The sequence below is a fragment of the Onychostruthus taczanowskii genome, unplaced genomic scaffold, assembly GCF_017590055.1.
Source record: "Onychostruthus taczanowskii isolate IOZ18803 unplaced genomic scaffold, ASM1759005v1 scaffold16, whole genome shotgun sequence".
NCBI lineage: Eukaryota > Metazoa > Chordata > Aves > Passeriformes > Passeridae > Onychostruthus > Onychostruthus taczanowskii.
Genome location: NW_024498795.1, coordinates 1,542,551 through 1,563,082, shown reverse-complemented (window position 1 = coordinate 1,563,082; position 20,532 = coordinate 1,542,551). Strand labels below are relative to the sequence as shown.

Below are 20,532 nucleotides of genomic sequence, written 5' to 3'. Positions count from 1 at the left end.
TTTCTTCCATCTCCCTGCTTTCTGAGTCCCTTATTAACTTATATTTGCTGAGTTTTACTAGTCAAAAGATTGTTATTATCTCATCCTACTCATATGCAGATGGTATCTGAACCAAAGAGAAGCAAAATAACCTATTCAATGTCATTCAGAAGATTTGGTGTCAGAATTCAGCTGGGATTCCCAAATCTGGACTATGATGAATGTTTGGTTTTGCCTGGATAAGTTTAAGGGCAAAACATGCCACTAAAGATGGAATGACTGTATTGCCATTAACTAGATACCTGCTCAAATATTTAATGAAATGAAAAAAATTGACCCTGCATGTTAATTAATAAAACCATTTAATAGAGTCTATACCTTTCCATGTCCTCAGCTGCCCGTTATTCAAAAGTGTCGGTTTTGTTCCAAAAGTAAATCTATCCATCCTCAGTCTTCTCCAGCACATATGTTTGTATGCTTGTTTTTCTTGCCAATTTGATTCAGTTCCAAGGGTGCTACGTTTTGCCCTGGAGCTGATGTTCACTTTAATCAGACATACTTCCTTTAATCCCTGACATCTCACCTTAGACACTGACCTCCCATGCAAAGTCAGCAAATGTCTCCTGACAGTTTGAGGATACCATATGTCCTGAATGCCCTTCATACAATAATATCCTCAAACACATCAGAGAAGTTGAGCATTTCATGACTAACCTGATAACATCTAAAGCAAGTTGAAGTATTTTGTGCCTTCCACACAGCAGTTTAATGTTAACTTCAAAAAATAATTGTACCTTTTCATTTTCTCTGCTGTCTGAGGCATTCTGTTGGTGAAGATGGGGGAAGATTTTCATTCTCACATAGTAACCCCATCCCCCATAGATACACTGTGTTATTTCGTGTCATGCAAGAGAGAAAGAGCTGACAGGCCAGTTACTGCATCTTGCTTTCAAATAGATGAGGGAAGTGGCAATAACTGACAGCCCAGCAATGCAAAGCTGGAGCTAATACATGATAAAAGTACACCTGCCCAGCTGCAAGGAATTTCTGCCTGATGATCCCAATGACATATGGATACTGAAAGGATGTATATACATATATATATATATATATATATATATATATATATATATATAATTGCATTGCAAAGTGAAAGTTATCTTGTTCACCACCATTCCCTTCCCAATACGGTCTTTGACCCATTACTCCCAAGTGTGAGTCCTTCCATTTAGTTTAGTAGGCATTACATTACACCCCTGCCCCATGCACTCCTCTGAGCATTAGGGGAAATTCTCCTCAGGGATCTCAGCAGCCTCTGCTAATCTACCTTGCTGTGTGTCACAAGACTTTCACAAAATGTCTGGGGTTTCACACATGGGATCCTAGTCATAAAATTAAACTTTTAGGGCTAAAATCCATTAGTGTGACTAATGAGAACTTGGGCCTGGGAGAAGAGGTTGTGACTAAATGAATGAATTGAGGAGCCATTAATAGGACAGAATTAAATTGAGTGAAACAGAGCAACATTGGGGATGGCAAGTTTGCTTATAGCTATGCAGCAGTTTTTATTGCTCAGCCAGCAGTTCCTTGCTTCCTCTAATTCCTCAAACTTTTGCCACTTCATTCACACACACACAAAATCACACACACTCATAACATATTTTATATTAACTCATTTGCAATATTTTAACTGTTATGTCAAAAACATATATATATATATATATATATATATATATAAAATGTTTAAAAATTAGAGACACAATGCCTATTATAATGAATTTCAAACAGAACAGGAAGCTAATTTTGAGTGTTGCAGTAAATTTCTCTCACTTGAATTTAAATTCCTTCCTAATTTTTGTGAGGATACTGTGAGAAAATTCAGTTCCAATGGTGGATTAAAAATATTTAATCCACCCTTTTTACCCTTTAACCCTTTTCACTTTATCAAGTAATTAGAGACAATTTTCCTATCAGTTGTCCTCTAAAGAACATTTTCCAAATATTGTTATTGTATAAGCATTGCTCATGCTTATACTTTGTTTTTACCTTTTTTTGTCAACACCTTCAGGCAGTAGAACTGACATTTTGCATTTTTACCCATTTCAAAGATGAAAAAAAACTGTGACAGGAAAGTTGTGAATGTACTGCACTCTCCCATATGATGCTATTAAGCACTAATATTGCAATGCATGTAGTGTTGAAATATAGGCTAGCCTTTCCAACTGTACAACCAGAAATTTAACTGAATTTTTCATTCTTTGTAGAAGCAACTCATAGAAACATAAGTTAGTCTTAAAAGAAAATTGCATTTTTATTTAAATTTCTCTTCCTAGTAATGTTTACTTCATTCCATATGATTTAATGGTGTTTTACATCACCTTGCTTTTTTCCTTTTTTTTTTCCTTTTTTTATGATTTTTTTCTTTTTGCATTGCTTATTAAATCCCATGCAATCCAGGCACTTCAGAAAATTATTAATGCCCTTGACCTCCTACTGCAATAAGTGCACTTTGCAAGCAAAGTGCAGCTGATAGTGATTGATGTCGTGACCATAATAATATATCATGTTGAATCAGATGTTTCAAGAAAGCAAGAGATTATTAAAATAGTTATTAATTTTGAAAATACGAATTACTTTGGCAAATAAACAGAAACTGAATGTAAGAAATGTAATTATTTACAAGCTTCAACCAGTAAACTTGGATTTGTAATTTCTAGGACAGCTTTTCTAAGAGGCAATGGCTGCACATACATATTTTGCCAGGATACCTTCAATTCTGTTCTTTGAGAGAGGAGTCTCTGTCAGAGTTCTCGTCATTGAGGATTTTGATTTTTAAAGATTCATGGACCTTAATGTGAGGGTAAAAAAGGACTTCAGTAATGTTGCTGGGAGCATATGTCCAAGAGGACTATGCAGATAATCTGTGAAAGATATTTCACACTGCTGCATCATTTATAAGGGAAACAAAATGAAGATGATTCTCCTCTTACTCCTCTCTTATGCACTAGCAGGACTGCTTCAGTATCTCAGTGGATCCTCATCTCTGTTAAAGCCAGAAATTTGGCTTTGATTTCTGGATCATCAGAACTAAAGACTTTATTTCATTGGTTTTTTCCCAGTATAAAATCTTACTTTAACCTGTGATGTCTTACTTTTTGTTTTTTTTTCCAGAACGATTCAATGTATACCTTATGCCTACACCAAACTTAGATATCTATGGGGAATGTACAATGCAGATCACACATGAAAACATCTATCTCTGGGACATCCACAATGCCAAGGTCAAGCTGGTCATGTGGCCTCTGAGCTCTTTGAGGAGATATGGACGTGACTCAACGTGGTTTACATTTGAGTCTGGAAGGTAAGAGCTAAGGAGATGCAAAAAAAGGAATAAATGAACAATGTTGTTTTTTTTTTTTAATAAGCAGTCTGATAAGTTAGATATGCCTCTCCTTATAAAGCAAGACAGAACACATGGCCTCTCCAAAGACTTCCCTTTGCTGAATATTACTTTTCAATATATCCAGGCCAGTGTTTGAAATAAATGTTAATATGTCTCATATTAAAAATGAGCTTAAGCTCCCTCTGACTTTTATTTAACTGTGATTGAAATGTCATTCTTAAGGTTTATGAGTCTCACTGTGCTTAAACACTAGTGTGGTATGATTTGAGTACTTTTGATGTAGAAGAAATTAATTCTGGATCATGGAAATGGCTCATCACACAAGTATGAATGGAATAACTTCCATTACTGTGGATATTACTCTTTTTGGATGTTCCTGATGACTGATTGCCACCCTAGAGTATAATTACAATCAGGAATACAGAGAACACTGTGAACTGATATAAAGGCTAGCTCATTTTCCTGCCTGCAGCTTTAATCCTCATTGCCATTTCCATCCTCAGATCAGTTTTAAATTTCCATAGAACTCTGTTTTGTCTCTCTTTAATGCGTTTCATATCTTGCCATTAGGTTCACTACCTTTTCTGCATTTCTGCACAAAAATAATTCTGCGTTTAACTCTCCCTCTGGTGGTGTTTCAACTTGTATTTTATGGTTCTAGACTATTTTTTTATGGTTTGGTTTGGGTTTTTTTGTGGGTCATCATACTCCTTTATGAGGAGCCTGAATTTTCTGAAACAATCTGTGAAATTACAGGTATCTCTACACTCTTAGGTTAGACCACTGTCTTGTTAAAAAAATCTTTTTATGTTTACTTTTTCAATACGATTAACAAATATTCACAAAAGTAGTTTGAGATCAGAAACAAAACTATGGATCGTATGGACCCTACTGTCTAAGGGGATAGTGGCCAAAATTCCTCTGCCATTTCTATAGCTGAGAGTTACCATTTTACCAGTAATTAGTATATCCAGAATGCTGTCACAAGACCATTTTGATTCTGTGTTAGTTTTCTGTGATGAGTTCACATGAAGACATCACTGGAGTTTTTCATTTATTTTTTTTTAAATAGCAAAAGTTGACCCATGTTTCAACTTGATTTCAATGATTAAGCTGAGGGGCTTATTCAGATATACAATTTTAGCATGAATTAGCATTTCAAGCCTCCTACAGTATTTTAATTCCATTTCAAGCCTCCTACAGTATTATAATTCTATGCTAGTATCTGAATATCATCTGCTCCTACAGCCCATGAACCATATGACCTGATGAAAAGTGGATTGTTTTCCTGTGTTTTATTATTATGAGATAGCTCTGCCTTTATCTGTCATGCTTTATTGTCTTTGATCTGATTCCTCCCTTTTTGCTTGCTTGGGAGTACTTTATCTATCTGATTTGAAAATGCATAGAGGTAAAAAATAGGGCTAGAGAAAAGTTTTTATCTTCAATAACATCTGAAGGCTATATAGGGCAATAATAGCACTCATTTTAAAATCTGTTGTTGATTTGCTTGGGGTTTTATTTTATTTTTTAATCAACAAATCATCTTTCTCATCTTTCTCAACATTATTTTCTTTGTCCCCTGATCTGCTAGTACCTTAATACAATAAATTCCTGATGCATGTTGTTTTATCAGAAGTGAAGCACTCATCCATGTTTTATGAGAATGTTATGCAGTAAAAGTGTTGTTGCTTTAATTTTTCCCTAAGGCTTAAATATTAAATGTAGGCAATTGCTTTAAAGGAAATATTTTTGAATAGGTTATTATGTTTTAGTGTGTTTTAGCAGATATCCAGTAGATGTGTATGTGGTTTGCATGAACATTTGAAGCTCAGTTTTATATATTTATATTACATCCTGAGTTTTGATATTACTCTGTTTAAAAAAATAAATCCCTTCAATAACATAAATTGACATATTCACAAAGAGATACTGTGTTAAATAAATTGATCAGAATTAAGCTTTTTTACAAATTTATCTTTTAATAAATATATTGATTTTCATTTAAATGGAATATGAACTTGGATGTATAAAACTGAACTGTTCAACTGCGCAATTTGAAGAATGTCTAAAATATGGGAGGAATTAACTCAGATTATTTTAATCTGCCAGATTTTTCTGTTTAGCTTTGCACTGAATTGGAGTAAATGTGCCTTTGCACTATCTATGAAGTTAGACTTGTCCTTATTTTTTTAATTATTTATTGAACCAATGAAAGTAAGTATTCCTTGCTCAGACTTACCTTAATCTGTGTTTTTGTCTATCCAAACCCTGCTGAGATATGGGGAAAGAACCATTTTGTGTGGCTTTGTTCAATGCTGGATGGAGAGATTCTCATTACCTAAAGTACCTGATTAGGGCTAATCCCATGAAATCTCTTCACCTATCAGAAAGCAGTCATTCACAACTCCATTAGGCACTACAATAGTTTTGTGTGGATTAATGCTGTTTATCTAACACAGTAAATGGATCAGAGCACATGCACATAAGGTAGAGCATAGCTTTAATGTTTTTAACATCTAGGCTTTCCTACTAATCAGTCTTGTTCTGGATCTGGGAGTTGTGCTGGTTTTGGAAGGGTTACTTTTTTCACAGCAGCTGGTATAGGGCTGAGTTTGGGATTTGTGCTGGGCACAGGTTAGTAACCCAGGGATGTTTCAGTTATTGTTGAGTAGAGTTTGAGCAGAGTTTGCACAGAGTTAAGTACTTTTCTGATCCTCATTCCGCCCCACCAGCTAACAGGCTGGGGGTGCACAAGGAGTTGGGAGGGGACACAGCTGGGACAGCTGACCCAAGTGACCAAAGGGACAATCCTATACCATATGGCATCGTGCTGAGTGTACAAAGCAGGGGAAAGGAGAAGGAATGGGGGAGACATTTGGAGTGATGGCGTTTGTTTTCCCAAGTCATTGTTTTGTGTGGTTGAGAGTTTTCCTGGGAATGGTTCCTGTCTGCCCATGGGAAGTGGTGAATTAATTCCTTGTGACATTTTGCATGTGCACAAGGCTTTTACTATACCTCTTCCAATGTCTTTCCTCACTTTTACCCTGATGATTCTCTCCCCCATCCCAGTGGGGGAGTGAGAAAATGGTTGTGTGATACTTTGTTGACAGCCAAGAATAAACCACAACAGGAGTTTCAATGTTTAATCATCAATGATTCACAGGATTTCCTTAGCTTATGTATGTATATAATGTTTTCAGACACCTCATTCTCCTTTTTTGAATATTGGATACATTGGAGGCACTATGGAGTTGACCTGCATGGGGGCACTTACTTCTCTTCAAACTTTTGGAAGTGCTGCTCCATATACATGGGCTAAATTAGTCTTTGACTGTCTCTGATTTTAAGCCTCTGAAACAGGAGGTGTGTCCTTACGGAGCTGCCCACCCTAACTGTCCAGATGAAGTTGCTCTTAATTTGCAGGGGATTGCATTAAGTACATGCAATTTAAGAAACGGGCCAGAAAAGTAGTAAAACAGCTACAGGTGAGACATTTCATCGTCCTGATCAGGTGTGAAGACATCTTTTTCAGTCTCTTGTCCAAGTTACAGGATTCATTTTGCTGATGTTGTCAACCAATCACCACTAAAAAAAAAAAAAAAAAAAAAAAAAAAAAAAAAAAAAAAAAGTCCTTACCATAGTAAAGACCATAAACAATGTTTAAATTCCACTCTCTGGTAACTACAAAAGGCAATTGTCCAAGCTTTGCTTTTAGCAAAACAACTGTCTGAGGCATCTTTTTAGGACCATAAGAGGAGACTCCTAAAAATTCAAAATTGAGACACAGAGAAAATTAAGCACATATGGACTCCTTGTTCATTTTGAAATGTTTTTTCTTTCACTTTACTGTAATTTTGTCTTTTACATTATTTTCTATGTATGGAAGCTGTCTGGTCAAGTGTATTAACTGGCCAGAAGTATAAAAAAAAGAAAAAGCTGAAGTCAAGTTAAACATGGTGAGAAAATGAGGAGATGAGCTGTGGAAGCTCCAGCCAAAATTTGTCAAATTTTGTGAGTTTCCAGCAGAGACTTTGAGGTAGAAGTTTTTTCTTGGATTTCTGAGAGAAGGAGCCACAAATCTATTACATACTCTTTCTTTCTGAAATAGATTTTCTTTTACTTTGTAGACGAGATGTTGAAATTTAAACAATTTCAAGTATTTCCAAGTAATTCATGCTGTGTATTCAAAGAAACTCATTGAACCACACTAAACTTTTCCTTCATTTGCCTTTGATTTACTATTTTTTGTTCATCTGAGAAAATTTAATGAAATATGGTCTTCTCTATCACTTCTAAGATCTGGAATCTGTTTCTTTGGTTAAGAAAAATATTAAGCTCAAGCATTACACAGTGGTGACATGAGAATTTCTCAGATTTTTTTTTCCCAAGACTGATATATTCATTTTCTCTGTGGTACATACACAGATGCTAGGGTTATCTGAAGCAGAGAGTTCACTGTTTGCTTCAGGCACTACATCTGACTGAAATGTTTCATTTGTCTGTCAGTCCTCTGTGGTGGTTTTTGGTTTTAATATGAAATGTATTAGTCAATTAACCCTTAAATCTCAGTCACAGGGAACATGCTCTTTTTTCCTTATGTGGGAGGAGGCCCCTTATGCATGTGTCTTGTGAGACTGCTGTCATGGGACTTCATACACTGTTGTACATGTCTGAACCTCCCTGAAGACAAGCCTGCAATTCCTGATTGCTGGTGGATTATCTAAATAGTGGATTAAGTTTATCTATCCTGGGTTTATGATAGAATTATAAATCATGTATTTTAAATCATTCTAAATATCATTAAAAATCATAAGCTTGTGATAGAATTTGTGAGTCATTTTGGTTTGAGCAGCAGTATGAGCACTTGTGCAGCTTCAGTAGATAATTTATCATTTCACATAAACCTTAGCTCAGAGCTCTCAGTATCCCAGACTTTAAATAGTTAAGTTTGCTATGATCTTTTCCTTCTTTTACACCTTTGTGATATTTTCAAAAAGCCAAATTACCCATGATATAAATTTTCTGTGGTTTTATGTTTCCTCATGGTCCCTTCACTTCTTTCTCATATCCTTTCCACAAGTGGCATATATCTCTAAAATCTGAAAATAAAAAACTTTCTTGAAAAAGAAACATTAACCTCTTTTATGTATCCTACCATGGCTTTTTTTCTCAGTAATGACACAGCTCTAATTTTAGAGAAAGTGGCATTTCTTAGTACTGAAAAGGTTTCATTAGTTCCTGTTACTTAGCAGTGCCAAGGTTATACTGTAATATGTTGTAATTGTAGTTCCATTCCTACTTTTTTCCGTTCCAGCTCTCAGTTTGTCTCTTGCCAAATTCCTGACCTGGAATAAGTTCTATGTTAGTCATTTTATTCACTTAAATGCTACTTAAAAAGGAGTTGAGTGTTTAACTCATCTACAGGACTCTTACTCTGGTTTTGATCATGGTACCTAATCTAAGAACTGTTTTACTACCAGATGCTAATATAGCTCATTGTAAGTGATTTATAAAGTGCTCATTGCATTTTCTCCCTGCCAAGGCTCCTCTCGGACTGCTCTAGCATTGATAAGTCAGAGCAAGTTCCACCAAAACTCACATAGCAATGAAATTCTTCATCATATAATTGACCATGGGAAGCAGAGAGAAGAAAGGATTGCATTGTCCCTTCTAAAGCATTCTGCTTTTTCGAAACCCTTTTATTGAAAATTTGCTCATGATATACAAACCTACAAAAGATTTTCTCCAGCTGACAAAGAATGCCTGAGCCATTTCACTTCACTGTGAAAGCTAATTTTTATGAGAAAAACAATAGCATCCTAAAAAGAACTATATTGAGAGAATTCCCTTTTTTAATTTTAACAGATGTAGATTGAAAAGTCAGCGACTCTTAGGACAGAGCACCAAGCTTCATAGATTACATTGTGTAGCATAATAATAAATAAATTTATAAATACTAAATTGATAGCAATGAGCACATCACTAGCTAATTAAATTCAGCACTGCCCAAGCAATTTCCTTATGAAGTTGTACTGTATGAAAGACATGCAGTTAGAAAAACAATCACCCAAAGTTTGTCCAGTGAACACAGCAGATATGCATCTCAGAAGGAAAGCCATCATCTCTGAGGTGTCTGTAGAAGTGGGTTATATTTACAGATCACAGAGGGATCAGTGTGAGTTGTCAACTCATCACCAGCTGTCCAATATCATTTGTTTATTTCAAATGCTGCAAAACTTCTTAATGGAATCAATAAGAATGGTGTTGTGTTTGACTAGAGTATTAGCAGATAGCATGTTAAGTTCCTCCTATGATCTTGGCATAACATGAGTTGTACCTTTCTCCCTAATTTGCTTTCTCCCTTCATATCACAGTCGAATTAGGGCTTGTTTGAAAATATTTTGAGACCAGCCACCATTTAGCTTTCAAGAGGTTCTACATCCATGTGTGAGCCCAAAAGATTTATTTACTTACCATATTCTAATAGTCTCTTTTTCATACCTATGCTGTCCTGTAGGCATGCATTGTTGAATTAATATTCCTGAAGCTGAATATAGCTAACAAGGTTATTGCTGTGTAATGTATGAGTGCAGAAGAAGCAGACAAAATAATTCATACATTCTTAATCACATTAGGATTAATTTATTGTTTCGACTCTGCATTTTAACCTTTGAATTACACAGTAAGCAACAGCAATAATTAATCTCATATGGCAGGTCTGGATAACTTGAAACATCCCAGCAGCAGGTCCTTTTATCTCCAAGAGGCATAATAACCCTTAACTTCTTACCAGAAAATACAGGAGGGCAAAAATAACTCAGATTTGAAACCCAAAACAATTTAGTCAAAAAAAAAAAAAAAAAAAAAAAAAAGTATGTCAAAACAAAGCTTTTAAATACAAAATACTAATAGATTTTGCAATGTTCTTCATTTAATATATAGATACCATTTACAATAAAAGTGTCTGTTTTAGCACTGAAATACTGTTGCAACTCTCCCCCAGCAAGGCTATTTGCATGAGCTAATTAAAAATGCTGAAACTTGACACCTAATTGTCTATACAGACAGTGGAAGAGTGTTAAATGCTTCACAAAGGGCAATCCAGAAGGATTTTGCACGGAGAACCATGTAGCCAGCAAGAATGCTAAGCACAAATAAATCCTTCTTTTCTCCAAAGCTTATGAATGTAGGATCATCAGTTGAGGAGGAGGTTTGAAATATCCATTATGCTAGGGCTGTGTACTGTACAAACATAGAAGGAAGTAATCAAAATGCAAAAGTTGGAATTTGCACAACAAAAGAGCCTTGTTCATGAATATGCAGGACCCCGTGCAAACCCGTGCTTGCACATGCACAGCGAGCACACGTGGAACATTGGAGAAGCATTAAGGGACACAGTTTTATACATTTGTGGCCTTCATTGGTTGTCAGGAACTCTGGTTCCTCTGCTGGCATGTAGGTTTATTCCAAAGGTCATTTTAGTGTTGAACAATTTTCTCTTGTATGTCAGATACAAAAGCAATTGCAATGGAAGTTTTATTCTTCTCTCAGGCTTGAGTCTTCATTACAATGAAATCATGTTGAGTATATCTTGACTGCTGTTCACTACTCTTGAACTGAGAAAGCTGCTTTAGCAGGCTGGTTTTGGAAGGTTTTGCCTAATATCTGCCTGGTTCCTCTTGTTTTTTCAGGCAGTGTTTATTCATTGTTCTCAGAAATAATAAACTCACTTATAAGTAGCAGCTGAGGCCACTTGGTCTGTTCAGCCTTAGAGGAAAGTGAAGGGAGACCTCCTTGCAGTCTTCAACGTCCTCACAATGGGAAGGGAAGCGACAGGTGCTGATCTCTTCACTCTCACGACCAGTGACAAAAGAAACAGGATGAAACTGATTCAGGAGAGGATTAGGTTAGATATCAGGAAAAGGATTTTCACTTTGAGGGTGCTGGAACAGGCTCCCCGGGGAAGTGGTCACAGCGCTAAGCTGACAGAGTTCAAGAGTTTGGATACTGCTCTCAGGCACATGGTGAGTCCTGTGCAGGGCCAGGAGATGGACTCTATGATCCTGATGGATCCCTCCCAACTCAGCATATTCTATTATTCTATAAAATACCTACTGGCATCTTTTTGTTTTGCTTTATTAAGATGCATTTCTGGAAAATGTGGGTACCCAGTAACTTCTTTACTTCCAAAAGAGGTCAGTAGAGTGTTTTTGGCCATTACTGTCAGTCACAGATGGATAGCAGTTCCAGAAATACTTCTGTGTTCTGGACATAGTAATTGTGCAAAAGCAGAAATTCTAGCTTAGAAATTTCCATGGTGATTCTTTTTTTCAGTAGCTGTGTGCTAACTTTTCATTAGCAAGTTGAATGTCCTTAACAAGAGCTTTATATGTATGTAAGTTATATATACACACATTTCCCAACATACTTATGGTATATGTGATCTCATGGCACCCAAGGCTGCGTTGGAATGTATCAGTAACTGTGGAGGTTACTAACTTTTTTTTTTTAAATCGGTGCAGGTTTGCTTACATTTTTTGCTTTCAAAACCAATCAATAATCATTAAAATAATATTTCCATATATTGATTAATTAATTATCAATTTCATTCATTATGTCATTGATTAGAAAAAATCTGCTCTTTCATAAAAAGCTATTGATAATTAATACCAAGACAATAATAATGAAAAAAACACAAATTGAGACAACATTAGTTTGCAAACCAGAAAATTTTCTTGAACTGGTGAATAACTAGGATGTTTCTGTTAAAACATTTAAAACATGGTAAATAATTCTGATAATATATATTCTTCACAACTTCCCAACAGCTACACCATTAGTGAAATCCAAGTTACTTTTTGTGACCTTTTACTACTAAGACAAATACACACACACACACACAGAGAAATATCTTAATAACATGTGTAAAGTAATATAAATGTTTTCTTCCCAAAATATGTATATAACTAAATATGAAGACCTGAAAGAATTATCCAATTGACCATTCATGATTAATTGTTTAATTTTTTACATAGTGCCTGAATACAAATCCATGTGCTAAATTTCAAGGTATTTTTTCACACAGCACTTCGCTGAGGAGAAAACAAGGCTAATAATTGAAAACCATGTCACAGCCCTCCTAGCATTACCATATTTTATACCCCCCTCAAGTGTTTTATTGCAACTAAATGTCCTCTCACTCTAATTTAAATTAACTAAAGAAATATTAAAATATTGTCACATAAGGGAGATGGAGAGCACTTTACAGGCAGTGCCTATTCAGTAGCATTCTGGAAAAATCAGGCTGTTTGGTCCCACTGGCTCCTTTAATCTTCCACTTATTTATAAGGTACCAAAGGAAGGTTTGCCCCTTAGCCCCTGTAGAGGAAATGCTATTAGCTGCTGTGTCCCTCTTAATGGTACTTCTTTGCTATCACAGTAAGTTATTACTATTATTGCACTATTAATAATGCTGTACTCTGTGGTGTGTGATTTATTTCTGCTGTGAGTGGTCATTTGTCACATATTTTCTAAAAAGCTTCCATCTTATTAGAAAGAGGGGAGGGAGAAGTAGCATCTAATGGAATCTCTCAATCTCAGCTGCTCCAAACATCGTTTGATCTTTCTGACTTTTTGGAAGAAAACTCAGTCAGTGCTATAATTCACTGTAATCTTTCATCTACTTGATTATCCTGTCAGTGGCCAAAAAGTCAAATATAACATTGTATTCGCATGGCTTGCTTGAACCAGTATATCTCAGCAGATTTTCACATTTCCTTACTGGTTTTTTTAATAATTCTCTGTCCAACTTGAAAAATAACCCCTCTTTAAAATGATAGTTTAAATGGTTCCAGATACATTTTCTGAAAACAGCATTTTGAGATGAATGACAGAAGGGATTTTATTTACCTGAAATAGCTGGAATTTCATCAGGTTGATTATAAAGATAAATAGAAATTACCATCACTTATTGCATTTATTAGTATGCAATGCTTAAAAACTCAAATACATTTGAAACTCTTACCATAAGTATCATTTAGGGTCAGGAATGGGATAAAGGGCAGAAAACTATATAGTCTTGGGGACGATTCAGTGGAAAACCCTGAAGTTCTTTCAGATGAGGGTGCCAAGCCTTTGTTTAATGATAGGAAGGCTGGATTATGTGTATCTCTGCTCATCTAAGAGCGCTGCCACTGCCACCAGAGAACAAAGAGCAACAGCAACATTCCAAACCAACCTCTGAAGTGGATCTGGGCAGGAGTGTGCTGAAGCTGGTTTGCAGCATAAAACAGGCAGTGGACCAGCTTGCTGGGACTAAGAGAAACGGAAAACATTGGTGAAAATGGAAGGGAAAGTTTATGGGGGTGGCACAACAGAATGGGCTAAGCACGTGGAATAGGAAATAGGAGTGTGGTAATTAAATAAAAATGGGTTGGTAAGACAGAACTTGATAGGGAGAGACTTCCTAAAAAAAAATCCAGACAGCAACTGGGTTTGGAAATGTGTATCATTTAAGGAGAAGTATCTAATCAGAAAGTGGAAAGATATGAGCAAAAGTAAGCACATCCAGGATAAGTTTTCGTCATTAGTAGATGTTGACAAAACAACCTCAAATACTTCATTTCACAGGTACTTTGCCCTTTTTACCAGATGCTTCTTTAGGGCCCATGAGACCAATTTCTCAGAGAGGAAGGGAAAAAAAACAAAAAGTATGATTAGCTCTCAGCTTTAGAAGCACAGATGAAATGGAGGACAGCCAAGAAAAAGTGTTCTGTGCACGTGGAAGTAGTGTCAAAAGCTGGTAAAAGGGACCATCAGTGTAATAAAAGCAGAAATAACAATATACAGAAATGAAAATGTATATTAGCATTCATCTGGAGACTAAGATTATGTCTATGATATAAAGAATACCTATAATACAAATGTTCCAGGTTGACAAAATGTGGAAATTCTGTAAAATAATTTTCCAGTGTTACAAGGATATTCAAAGTTGTTTTAATGGCATATGTGGAATAGCCACAAACATGCCCTAGCTTTTATGTGCAGGTGTCTGGGAAAGGCAAGGTCACCTTTTGCTACATAAGAACAAGGAATATACATTATGTATCATTCTGCACATCAGGGATTTTTACCCCTTGTCTTTTGCCCCTAATACTGATTTCTGTTTGGGTAACTGTATATACAAAGTTTTTTGGTGAAGCAGTAGGTATTGCATCTATAGTGCATCAGGTTTTTAAACCTGGCATACAGAATCATAGACAGAAGGGATTGGCACAATGCAGTGTTCTGAGCAGTTCCATGTTATAAATTTCTTATAAAAGTATTGCTAAATCGGTGTAGAGCAGTAGAAGCCTAAACTCTGGAATATTGAACTAGACAAGTAAACTCCAGTGTAAAAGAAGCTTGTTACTATTTTTTTTTTCACAGCAGAGGATGATTGCTTTTTTCATTTTGCTTTCAAACAATGCCCCAGGTTCCCTGGGCAGAGAGCAGGCATGCTGTGCTTAAAAATTTTGTGCATTAGACAAGATGGATTTCATCCTTTTAGATTATACTATCCCAAATTTGTTTTCCCCCTTTTCTGACAGACTTGTTAAGGTGCATTTCTTGTCAATTAATAGTATCTCAGTGCTCTGCAGAACTGGTCTGAGGGTATATTAAATGGTAGCATGTGAACACAATGACCACAGTTCTCGCTATTCTTGCTTAAACCTCTTCAGTTTAAACAAAATCCTCACTAAAGATAGCATAAAATGTGTCTTTAGCCAATACAGCATCAGTAATTTCACACAGAACTTCTAGTAGATACTCAACAAAAAGGATCTAATCAGAATAACTGATTGATATTAATCATGTGGAAATGAACATTTATCAAAACATCAGAAAATGGCCATTGCATCCCATTACGTTTTAGACAGGAGATATTATATGTGCTTCTATAGGAAAATATGTAGGGAGCCCAAGTATGTAACTATAAACTGTAAATAATGCTTTCTGCTTTTTTTTTTTCATCCTTTTATACTCTTTTCCTGTTATTTTCCAGTATGATCTAAGCTATGTAACAATTTGGGATGATTTTCTTTTGCAGGACTATCTTCTTCCATTTCTCTGTTTCTACGCCTGTTTTATCCACTTACACCTTTTCCTTGCCACTTAGCTGGGTAATTCTAAGAAGTCCCTGTTTTTGTGGAATGAAATTTTATGTAACTATTTTGAGGATATGAAATATTTTGAGGATTCTCAAGATGTTATCATGCTGCCACTTACCTGAACACAAACTAAAATTTATTTTAGCTATCAGGCTAATGAGAAAACCGTACAAAGAGTTTTTTTCCACTGGAAAGGACTAGCACAAGAATGTCTTATACACAATCAAACTTGGAGTCAGAGATGCCAGGTGAATGCAGTGGGAGTTGTTTGATCCATAACAGAATTGCTGCTGTTTGCAATTGAGAGAACAGGGAAAATCTGTCTACTTCACTTCTGCCTGGCTTGTGTCAAAGAGGAAAAGTTAAAGCAAGTGGGAGTGAAGTCATGTTTCCTCACTAAATTAAATACCACACATAGCAAGTTGGTGCAAGTTCAGTGAATTTTTAGTGCTTGTGGTGGGGGTTGTACATTTTCTGTGATTACTTTTTGATGTTATTGCACACTCAGTTTACCACTGAAGGCATTATTTGACCACTGGTGTCAGCGTACATGTCTAGCTAAAGTTCAGGCCAGAACCATGGCCTTCAGCCAAGATCTTCAGTTCTAATTCAGTGGCTGACAGATACAGCTTTGGGTTTTTTTAACCAAATCCCTGCCTTGTCTCATATCTGTTGCTATTGCCTACCCCTGGGGTTGCTGCTGTTGGAGTTGACAACATACCATTTCTGAGATTAGTGTTGATGAGTCCTTGGATGTCATTAGCATATGTCAATTACTCATGAGTAGTTACTCATTAGTGTGTACATAGCATGGTGAGTGGATGGCCGTGTGTGCCCATAATATTTGCATATGACTTTCTGAAAATTCCTCAATGGCCACAATGGTCAAAGCAGTATCTTTCATACCTTGAAGGTGGACTGACATTGAGAGAGGACAACAGTGCTAAAATCCCCACCACAATAAAATCACAACGTGCTGAAAGCTTCAGAGAAATGGCTGACCATAAATGCTTTAATGGCCAAAATGTCTCTTGATGGTGCATTTAAATGGGGAAGTTGTGGGAGGAACACTTGAAATGCTTACTTTGAAGTACTAAATAAACTCAACATAGAATGCTCAGGGTGCTTCTTTCATCATTTCTTCACACTTTTTGTGTCCCACTTTTGAAATGAGAGAATTCAGCATTCATTCTTTATAAACTGGGAAAATTGATGTTTTGGATGCATGTTAAAATTATGCCTATGACTACTTCACCTTTTTTCCCCTGTTTCTATGGCTCTAAACGTGGCTCTGTATTAGTTCCTTCATAATTTTGACTTCTATTTCTCTGCTATTATTCATCAATCAAAAACATTAATTGCATTAGTCCATTCCTGTTCAGCCCTCCAGAAATTTTTCTTTCTCTCCTTATGTCGATATACTTTGATCAGTAAATACCTACTTTACATGCTAGCTGTCAAAATAAAATGGCACAAACACAGCATCTGCCTGCATCACGGAAGGCACAGTTTGTTTCCAATACCACTCAATCCACAGATGAAAGGTCAGTGAGACATTATAGAACAAATGCACTTGTAGATTATTTCAAATGTTAAGTTATTGGTATCCTACTTATAGGTATGTGCAGGTGCAAAACTGGGGATTATTACAGAATTGGAATCCCAGGGTCACAAAATGGGAGAAGTTGGAGATAACTACCCTTTTTAACTTTAAGCTGAGCATCATCAGGTATTCCAAATATTATGTGCAGGGTCACAGCTTCTAAATATCTCAAGTTTCTCAAAGATGAAATAAAATTAACAGATACACCTATGCAAATTTAATCCTTGGCTGTTACTGTTCTAACATCTGTTACCTGGCAAATGTCTTCTTAAAAATACAGTTCCTTCCTGAGAGAGGATTGAGTTAACTTCAGAATTATATCTCATTGTGTTTGGAATTAATGCAGACTCTAGGGAGTATCATCTGACAGAATTTCCATCCCCAACACCCTGGGCGAGGAACAGTCCTGAAGATAACAGTCCTGCAGGGCTCCAAAAAAAAAAAAAAAAAGAGAAAATAAAGATCTTGGGTCACTAAGTTTTATTGCTTTTCTTATAGCAAGTAGTGATGTGCTGCCACAGGGCCCCTGTACTATTACACTATCATTTATTTTAACCAGTAATGACCTTATTTGGGTTTTATATTTAACACTTTATATTTGTCAAAGTCAACAGTATTCATGTTGATTAAATGCTGTTTCCCCTGTGTACTGCTCCTAAAGACACAGAAAGAAACTGAACACTATTGTTATAGGATGTTTGTCTTTGTTGGGAAATAATAGCTCTTAACAGGATTGCAGAAGTCCTGTAGAAATATCTGTACTTGCATATGATCCCAGATTCCAGCACTTGGAACTTGTATCTTTCTCATTCAAAAGGGAGATGAAAAATAATAGTCAAACCATGATGAGTGAAAAGATTTAGTCAGACAAATTTAGCTTATGGTAATCTTTGCAACCTCTTTATCAGACCAGTGTTTTACATTAGTGTGTTGTACAGCCAGCAATAACTGCTCCTTCTGTACTAAAATAATAGTAATATATGAGCTCTTGCTTTGCTGGTAAGAATAGATGTTTGTCCAGTAGAAAGACAGTATTAATTAATAGTGTTAAATAGTATTTCATCATTACCAACAAAATCTGAGCTGTTCAAATTAACAGAGCTAATTATCTGACAGCATTTTCATGTCTGCTCTATTACATAAACTGTGAAAAGTGCAAATATATTGTGTATTTAAGAACATGTCAACAATTGGCTTTATTATCCTCCCTTTGTTTTTAATAAATGTGACTTTTTCTTTAAAGAAAATGTTGCGGTGTCAAAAGTCTCCATAAAGTGGGTTGTTTTGTATATTTTTAAATGCATTAATTACATGCACTGATTTCTTAAATAATATGAACTGAATACTAAAGCAAGAAGGTAATTTGCATGTGCAACTTAGAATATTTCTTACTTAGAAGTGATGGAAGCACAAACAGCATGGTTCAGTTGCCCCCATCAAAATATCTATGTCATATTTTATGAAAGTAATCCATAAAGTAGAAAGAGACAAAAAATGTAGTTATGGTAAAGTATTTGGATTCTACTTCTTAGACTCCAGAGTATAGCTTCCAGTAGTTAGGAGTAATGTCTTGGGTGTTGGGTGTATTGGGTTTGTGTGGCAAGGCTTTGGTAGCAAGGGGGCTATGGAGGTGGCTATGAAGCCCGAAGCTTCCCCCCGTATCTGACAGAGCCAGTGCCAGGCAGTTCCGAGGCAGACCTGCTGCTGGCCAAGGCCAAGCCCATCACTGTCAGTGGTAGCCCTCTGGGATAATGTATTTGTGAAGCAGGGAAAGAAACCCTGAAGAACAGCAACTGCAGCCAGAGACAGGAGTCAAAATATGTGGGATACAGCCCTGCAGACACCAAAGGCAGTGGGGAAAGAGGGGCAGGGCGGGAGCTGGAGCTGGGATTCACCTGCAGTGGTGCAGACTGCGGTGAGGCAGCTGTGCCTCTGCTGTCTGTAGAAGTCCATGGTGGAGCAGAGATCCACCTGCAGCCCATGGAGGATCCCACAGTGGAGCAGGTAGATGCCAAAGGAGGCTGTGACCCTGTGGGAAACCTGGACTGGAGTAGGCTCTTGACAGGGACCTGTGGGCTTATGAAAAGAGGAGACCATGCTGGAACACATTGGCTAGAAGGACCTTTGGGGACCACATTGGAGCAGTCTGTTCCTGAAGGACAACCCTCTGGAAGGTATCTATGCCAGAGCAGTTTGTGAAAGACTGCAGCCTGTGGGACAGACTTACGTAGCATAAGGTCATGGAGGGCTGTCTCCTGAGGGAGGGATCCCATTTTGGAGCAGGGAAAGAGTTTGAGGAGTCCTTCCACTGAGGAGGGGAACAGCAGAAACAATGAATGGATGGCAGCCCCCTTTCCCCATCCCCCTGCACCATTGGAGGGAAGAAGGTAGAGAATCAGGAATAAAATTAAGCCCAGGAAAGAAGGAGTGGGTGGATGATATTCTTAAGATTTGGGTTTACTTCTCATTAGCCTGTTCTGATTTGATTGGCAATAAATTCAAATACTCTCCCCAAGCTGAGTCTGCTTTGCCTGTGACAGTAACTGGTGACTGAATTCTCCCTGTCCTTATCTCAACTCAGACACCTTCCCTCATATTTTCTCTGCAATGTCCAGCTGAGGAGTGATAGAGCAGCCTTGGTGGATACCTGGCTTCACATCATAGCTTAGTTTCTAGAATCTGGGAAATAGAAAGCAGAGCCTCTGCACAGAATGTTTGCTATTACATATGGACATATTTCATAATTGCACGTCAATCTCCACATTCCACCTTTAATGCATGACTTTGAGTCCAGTTTGCTGCTTTTTATACTGTAACCAGTATTGAGAATTATTTACTATCTTTAACTCTTCAGCACTAATTTTATTCTGATATATCAAAGTAATTAATATAAACAAGAACATCTTAATGATAAGAGTACTCATGGCTTGGTAGCAACCAGATAAAAGTGGTCTGAAATTAGCCCCAAATAGAATCCTCCTTCTTATCAAAACTGAAATTCAGGAAAAAAACCAAAGTACACCTTTTTCCACTGTGCCCTATGATATACAGGGGTAAACCCTGTGGAAATGAAATAGAGGATTATGGTGCTAGTGGACAATCATTGATGTAGTCCAGACAAAGTCACAGCCCACTTTCTGCACTTCCATTAAGCAAAAAGTGGAAATATCTGGCATTCAGAAATAGGTTGGTACCCCTCATATGCCCCAGTAGTCTAAATGTGCTATTACATGGGGCATCACAGAGACAGTGGCTGTAGAGGCAGCACAGTTAATGAAAGAAAAAGTATCCCAAGAGGCATAATTACCACCAGTACTGTAGAGAAAACTGTCATATGTGTCCTTAAAAAAATAAAAAACAGTTTCATGAGAAAATTTTTGTTTCTGGTTTAGGCA

General features: G+C 36.7%; 1 protein-coding gene across 1 annotated transcript in view; it reads left to right on the top strand.

Moving 5' to 3' along the window:
- Positions 1-20,532, top strand: part of DOK6 (docking protein 6) — a 239,576-nt gene that overhangs the window by 150,641 nt on the left and 68,403 nt on the right. Inside the window, exon 5 of the mRNA XM_041399372.1 lies at positions 3,151-3,340. Coding sequence (XP_041255306.1) covers positions 3,151-3,340 — 190 coding nt within the window. The remainder of the gene's footprint in view (positions 1-3,150; positions 3,341-20,532) is intronic.